Source organism: Arachis ipaensis, chromosome B01 (genome assembly GCF_000816755.2).
Source record: "Arachis ipaensis cultivar K30076 chromosome B01, Araip1.1, whole genome shotgun sequence".
Lineage (NCBI taxonomy): Eukaryota > Viridiplantae > Streptophyta > Magnoliopsida > Fabales > Fabaceae > Arachis > Arachis ipaensis.
The window spans coordinates 101,596,306-101,602,459 of NC_029785.2; the positions used below are offsets into that span (position 1 = coordinate 101,596,306).

Genomic DNA, 6,154 nt, shown 5'->3' on the forward strand with positions numbered 1-6,154 from the left:
TTCACTGGCAGGAGCGTGCGGAGCACATTCTACAGTTTGACATCGTCCCCGACCCCGGTCCGTCACATGATTTCTTGACATGGTGGTATCAGCACGGAAAGAGGTTTCTGTCGCCGGAGATGTTATTGGGGGATCCGAGAGGTATTCCTATTCCAGATGAGGCTACGCAGAGGGGTGCAGGTCGACTTCCAGATATGGACCGGGTCGAGGACGTTCCCGACCGACGTCGTATTGAGCGGAGAGCTCGAGTTGGGACACGTCGTAGCCAGCGGGAGTGGATCGGGGCGGATCTTGCTATGGATGACGTCGACCCCCTAGTTAGGGGTGGGGGGAGAGTTCGTGGTCGTGGAGGCAGGAGGAGAGTGGGTGCTGCTAGAGAGGGTGCCCAGATGCCTATGGGAGGTGATGTTGCGGGGGTTGATAGGGCCCATCGGGGCGGGCATGAGGGTGGGTCGCGTGGATCTGGTATGGGAGATCCGACGACTCACACTGATGCTGGGCTTGGTGGTGGAGGTCTTGGAGATTACTTCGTAGGTGTTCCCGGTGATGATCATACCCTTCAGGAGAGTACTCCATGGGTGAGTCCGAGCTCGATGTTTGGAGACTTGCTTGCTAGTGATGGCATTGTTGCCGAGTTTGGTGGACCGCATTTCCTTGATGATATCCGGACCATCATGCAGGAGGATGAGGCTACAGCCGGACGGGTTCAGACGACAGGGACACAGGCACCCCTGGATGTAGATCTGAACGAGCCTGCCACGGTAGCTCCCCCGCATCCTTTTGCCATGGGTGGGACCCCAGCATCGGCCCAGACTATTGGGTCACATTCAGTTGCCGGCCCGTCATCATCCAGACCCGTGCATGCTGCGCGTGTGACCCCGAGACAGCCAGTTCCGGATGACAGCGACGAGTCTATTGAGGATGAGGAGCCACTTATACGGAGGAGTTTCCGGACACGGGTGCCACGCCGTTGCGGCACTGGATCGCACCTATTTAGATGATTTATGGATAGTGGTGTATGTCATGTTGTTATATTTATATTGTGTACCTTATTGGTTGGTTATCATTGTTATGGTATGTACGTTGTAGTTATGTTATTTGATGTTATGGTATGTACTTTGTTGTTTTCTTATGTCATTTACTATGATGTATTCTACTTTTCTGTTATGATATATAGTTTGATGTTATGTTATTCATTATGAGTCATCCCTCGCGGTAATGTTGTTTGTTTTAGAAACTAATTTCAATCATTTAAAACATATTCAGCAGAAATATTTGGTACGAATAACAAGTTTCATTACTAATAGGAAACAAATTAGTACAAAGGAGCACAATGGTTGCTAACTGACGTAGAAGACAAGTGCTAATAGATTAAGAAATCTCCTATTGATTTCCAGCAGTCCCGCTGGGGCCTGCGCCTTGTGGACAACTACGCCTGGTGTGACCTGGCTGCCTGCAGAGGCCACATCTCTTTGGCCGGTTCGGATCTGCTTCATCCATGTTGGTGCGGATTCTTGTGGATCTAGGACGACCCTCCCGCGCACGCCTCATATTCGGATCCGGTATAACGGTTGGCCCTGCATAAGGTGGCCAGAAACCCTCTGGAATGGGAGGTGTAAATCCCATCTGATAGACACCGAAAACGGAACTCAGGCGATAGACCTCGTGGACGTAGGGCTGCCATGTAAGTCGTGAATAAGCACAGCATGCCAGTGCGTGTGGACAGGGAAAATGAAGTGCTTGGAAGTATCCACAATCACAAGTCTTAGACCCTAATGAGACCCTGTACGTACCAAGGGAGAATGAACCTGTCGGAGTCATCTCAGCAACGGTGTATTCCGAGTTATCCCTGTCGTAAACAATCACCGTGAAGCACCTGGCTGTCTTCAGGTTGGCCTCGATACACTTTACTAGGTATTGACTGAATTGTTGTCCAGTACCCATCTGAGCCTCAGCCTCCCTTCCCTTACGGACAAATAGCTCAGCTAGCCTTCCGTATGTGGCCTTCACCAGCGAGCAAACAGGGAGGTTTCTTACCCCCTTCAGGATTGAGTTGACACATTCAGAAATATTGGTCGTCATGTGCCCAAATCTCCGACCCTCATCACAGTACTGTGTCCACAACGAATACTCGATTCGGTTCGCCCAGTCACACATTGCCGGATTCTCAGAGCGCAGAATGTCAAACCAGTAGTCGAACTCCACTTCAGTCTTCGCATATGCGGCGTTAACAAGAAGCCTCCGGGCATCTTTTCCCTTGAACGTCAATGCAAAATTCGATGCAACGTGTCGAATGCAGAACGCCCGGTACGCAGCTGGGGGTAGCCATCCCCCATCCGGAGCCTCGAGTGCTGCCTTGATGCCATTATGCCTATCTGAAATAACTAACAGACCCGGCTGAGGTGTCACGTGCTCACGGAGGTGGGAAAGAAAGAAAGACCATGACTCAGCATTCTCACCCTCGACTAGTGCAAATGCCACGGGGAGGATGTTCGAGTTTCCGTCCTGTGCAATGGCGACAAGCAGTGTTCCCCCATACTTCCCATATAGATGGGTCCCATCAATACTCACCAGAGGCTTGCAATGACGGAATGCCTGGATACAAGGGGGGAAAGTCCAGAACAGCCTATGAAAATAAACCTGAGACTCGTCAACCTGTCCCCCAACTCGAACAGGGCAAGTCCTGAGGACGGCTACAGTGCCAGGCATCGTCAGCTGAACTCCTAAAACCCACCTTGGCAGCTCGTTGTACGACTCGTCCCAGTCCCCATATATGACGGCAACGGCCTTCTGCTCCGCCATCCATACCCTCCTGTAAGTCGGCCTAAAACCAAAATGCGCTGCCGTGGCGTTCAGGAGCACCTTGATGCTAACCGATGCGTCAGCCCTAACCATTGGCATAATGAACGCCGAAATCACAGAATGATCCAAACTTCTGTGATCACTTGATATGGATGTGGCCAGGCAAGTGTGAGGGCCATTGTACCGTTTGACCTCCCAAATGCCCTTCCGCTTCCGGAGACTGAGCCGAATCAACCATGTGCACCCATTCCCGAACTCGGAACACTTGCCCACATACCGGCGGTGATCGGACTCCACCACCTTGTACTGTACCCCTCGCCGGATGCTGTAAGTCTTCACACTTAACAGGGCCTCATCTTTATCCTGGAATTGCTGACCAACCTGGAACTCTGTGAGACCAGCAGTCCCTTCCGCATCTCTAGCTCCGAATCCAACAGGGTGACCTAGCGCACCCTCATGCGTCATGGCGTCCAGGTCCAGAGAAGAAAAATATGGTGGATACTGCTGCGTGCCAGAGCTAGAACCACCGCCAGCCAATGCAGGCCCATTATGCCTATCCGAAATAACTAACAGACCCGGCTGAGGTGTCACGTGCTCACGGAGGTGGGAAAGAAAGAAAGACCATGACTCAGCATTCTCACCCTCGACTAGTGCAAATGCCACGGGGAGGATGTTCGAGTTTCCGTCCTGTGCAATGGCGACTAGCAGTGTTCCCCCATACTTCCCATATAGATGGGTCCCATCAATACTCACCAGAGGCTTGCAATGACGGAATGCCTGGATACAAGGGGGGAAAGTCCAGAACAGCCTATGAAAATAAACCTGAGAGTCGTCAACCTGTCCCCCAACTCGAACAGGGCAAGTCCTGAGGACGGCTACAGTGCCAGGCATCGTCAGCTGAACTCCTAAAACCCACCTAGGGAGCTCGTTGTACGACTCGTCCCAGTCCCCATATATGACGGCAACGGCCTTCTGCTTCGCCATCCATACCCTCCTGTACGTTGGCCTGAACCCAAATTGTGCGGCCGTGGCATTTTGAAGGACCTTGATGTTCACAGCTGCATCAGCCCTAACCATCGGCATAATGAAGGTGGATATCACATGGTAGTCCAGACTCCTATGGTCGCTGGAGATGGAGCTGGCGAGACATGTATGCGGACCGTTGTATCGCTTCACTTCCCAGATACCCTTCCGCTGTCGGAGACTCATCCGAATGAGCCATGTGCACCCATTCCCAAACTCAGAACACTTTCCCACATACCTGCGATAGTCAGACTCAACGACCTTGTACTGGACCCCTCGGCGGATACTGTACGTCTTCACATTGAACAGCGCCTCATCTTTATCCTGAAATTGTTGGCCAACCTGAAACTCGTTCACACCGGCAGACCCCTCGGTATCTCTAGCGCCAAATCCTGAGGGCAGCAGAGCATTTTCGTCCTGCCGCATGGCATCCAGGTCCAACGAGGAAAAATGGGGTGGATACTGCTGTGTGCCAGAACTAGATCCACCTGTAGCCCTTCTCGGAACAGTAGTTCCAACATCATCGCCGCTTTCATCAGCGATCATATCCGGCTCCACGTCATCGTCATCTGGATCATCAAACAAACCATCACCAACACCAGCCGGTGTGGGACAATGTACCTCGGTGGGAATATGTTCCCCATGCCGAACCTCATCTCCAACATTCTCGCCCAGATCGACGGCAAACGAAGGGGACGCAACAGGCTGCATCGGTGGATCATACACAGGAGCAGAGGACGAAGCAACAGCAAGTCTCGAGCTCGACCCGGCAACCGCGGCTATAGTATTCGCATTCCGGTTTGAACCACCCGAGCTAGATACCACATCAACCAACTTAGCCAACAACTCTGGTGTCCTTACCTCGGGAAACTGCCTACGACAAAGAAACATAACCTGCAAGTCCTCGTTACTGCCGATTGTGGAACAATCAAACTTCACGGTGTCATGGAGCACCGCTGTTGGAATGCGGTAGAAAAACTTCTTGACCCTTTTAACTCCTTCGAGACCAAGCTTATCCAGCACACAGCTAACAAGAGCATCGTAGGTGGTTGTTGGCGTCACGATAATACATAGTGGATCCTTATCAGTGAACTTCACGCCGGATCGAGTTTTTCTCTTAATCGACCCTCTATAATGTACCAACACTAGGAAACTCTCCTCACTAGCCATCTCCCCACTTTGTTCACAGCATCATGAGTTCACAGCATATATATATAGCCCTGGTTCGTGCTATATATATATAATTCGAAACAATTTGTTTCGAATTATCACAACCTAACCTAGTAATTCGAACTAACTAAACTCGAATTCCTTACTTATAATTCGAAACAATTTGTTTCGAATTATGTTGAAACACAAGCTAACCTAGTAATTCGAATTAATTAGACTCGATTTCTTTATATATATTTCGACACAAGTTGTTTCGAATTACTTTAACTCGTTGCATGCACATAATTCGAATGAAATCAATTCGAATTACTTGAGATCATAATTCGAATCTTATTGATTCGAATTACATAATAATTGGTCCTGGTGGATACAGGTGAAGATTTTTTATTTGGCGGATTTAGGTAATTTCGAAGTCTCCTTGGTTTATTTGGGTTTTTTGCCCTAATTTTTAGATTCAAATCTTAAAAATAACAAAAATATATTTTTTTTATAAATTATATATAATAAAAAATATTATAGAAATTAAATCTACTAATTTTTATTATATATGTAATAGATAGTAGATATTCTTTTCCTTTCTTTTGAGATGTTTTTTCTTAATATATATTCCTACGACAACTATATCTAGCAGACTAGCAGTTACACTTAAAAGTTAAAACATGTTTTTTTTTTCTCTTGCTTTTAGTAGAATAGAGTTGTTAAGTATTGTTGTTGTTGAATTATCATTCTAAAATTTATTATTGCAGTTCTTGGATTTCTTGATCTAGGATCGTTTATGCCAAATTATTAAAAAAAAATATTTGAGAGCAGAAAACACATCTGATATACAAATATGATTGAAAGACCTTATTAGTTATTGATATAGATTTGTTATTCTTAATCTTAATGTATAAGTTTTTTTTTTATATTTCTCAACTAAAATTTACGGAATTTTTATTAGGGCTAAATGTGTAAGATGACTTTGGTATATATTGGAGATTAAAATTTTAATTTAAAACTCTATTTATATTTGATTATTTGTTTTTATTAAATTCTAAAAGGCCAAATAACACAGAAGAAAAATGTTGGTTGACCAAGTATTTTTAGTAATTAACTTTAGCCAAGTCTTGTTATCCAGACACAAACATACTTGACCTTCTTCTTGATCTTCTACTTTTAC

The 6,154-nt window shown here is 46.9% G+C and overlaps 3 protein-coding genes across 3 annotated transcripts in view; 1 reads left to right on the plus strand and 2 right to left on the minus strand.

Moving 5' to 3' along the window:
- The window catches only part of LOC110271722, a 7,207-nt gene extending 6,093 nt beyond the window's left edge, over positions 1-1,114 (plus strand). The window contains exon 2 of the mRNA XM_021122925.1: positions 726-1,114. Within this exon, the coding sequence (XP_020978584.1) occupies positions 726-1,001 (276 nt within the window). The 3' untranslated portion in view covers positions 1,002-1,114. The remainder of the gene's footprint in view (positions 1-725) is intronic.
- Positions 1,384-2,802, minus strand: LOC107609847. The gene has a single exon (XM_016311895.1). It carries the CDS (start codon positions 2,800-2,802, stop codon positions 1,384-1,386), a length of 1,419 nt encoding a protein of 472 aa, XP_016167381.1.
- On the minus strand, positions 2,916-4,995 carry LOC110266306. Its single transcript, XM_021110693.1, has 3 exons — positions 4,966-4,995; positions 3,255-4,836; positions 2,916-3,022 (listed from the first exon to the last, which is right to left on the minus strand). Exons 1-3 carry the CDS (start codon positions 4,993-4,995, stop codon positions 2,916-2,918), a joined length of 1,719 nt encoding a protein of 572 aa, XP_020966352.1.

Coding starts and splice junctions, on each gene's coding strand:
- LOC110266306 (XM_021110693.1), bottom strand. CDS start 4,995: ATGGCTAGTGAGGAGAGTTTCCTAGTGTTG. Junction 4,837..4,965: donor AGGAGAGTTTCCTAGTGTTG/GTACATTATAGA, acceptor GTGCTGGATAAG/CTTGGTCTCGAAGGAGTTAA. Junction 3,023..3,254: donor GGACGCCATGACGCATGAGG/GTGCGCTAGGTC, acceptor GATTCGGCTCAG/TCTCCGGAAGCGGAAGGGCA.
- LOC107609847 (XM_016311895.1), bottom strand. CDS start 2,802: ATGGCGGAGCAGAAGGCCGTTGCCGTCATATATGGGGACTGGGACGAG.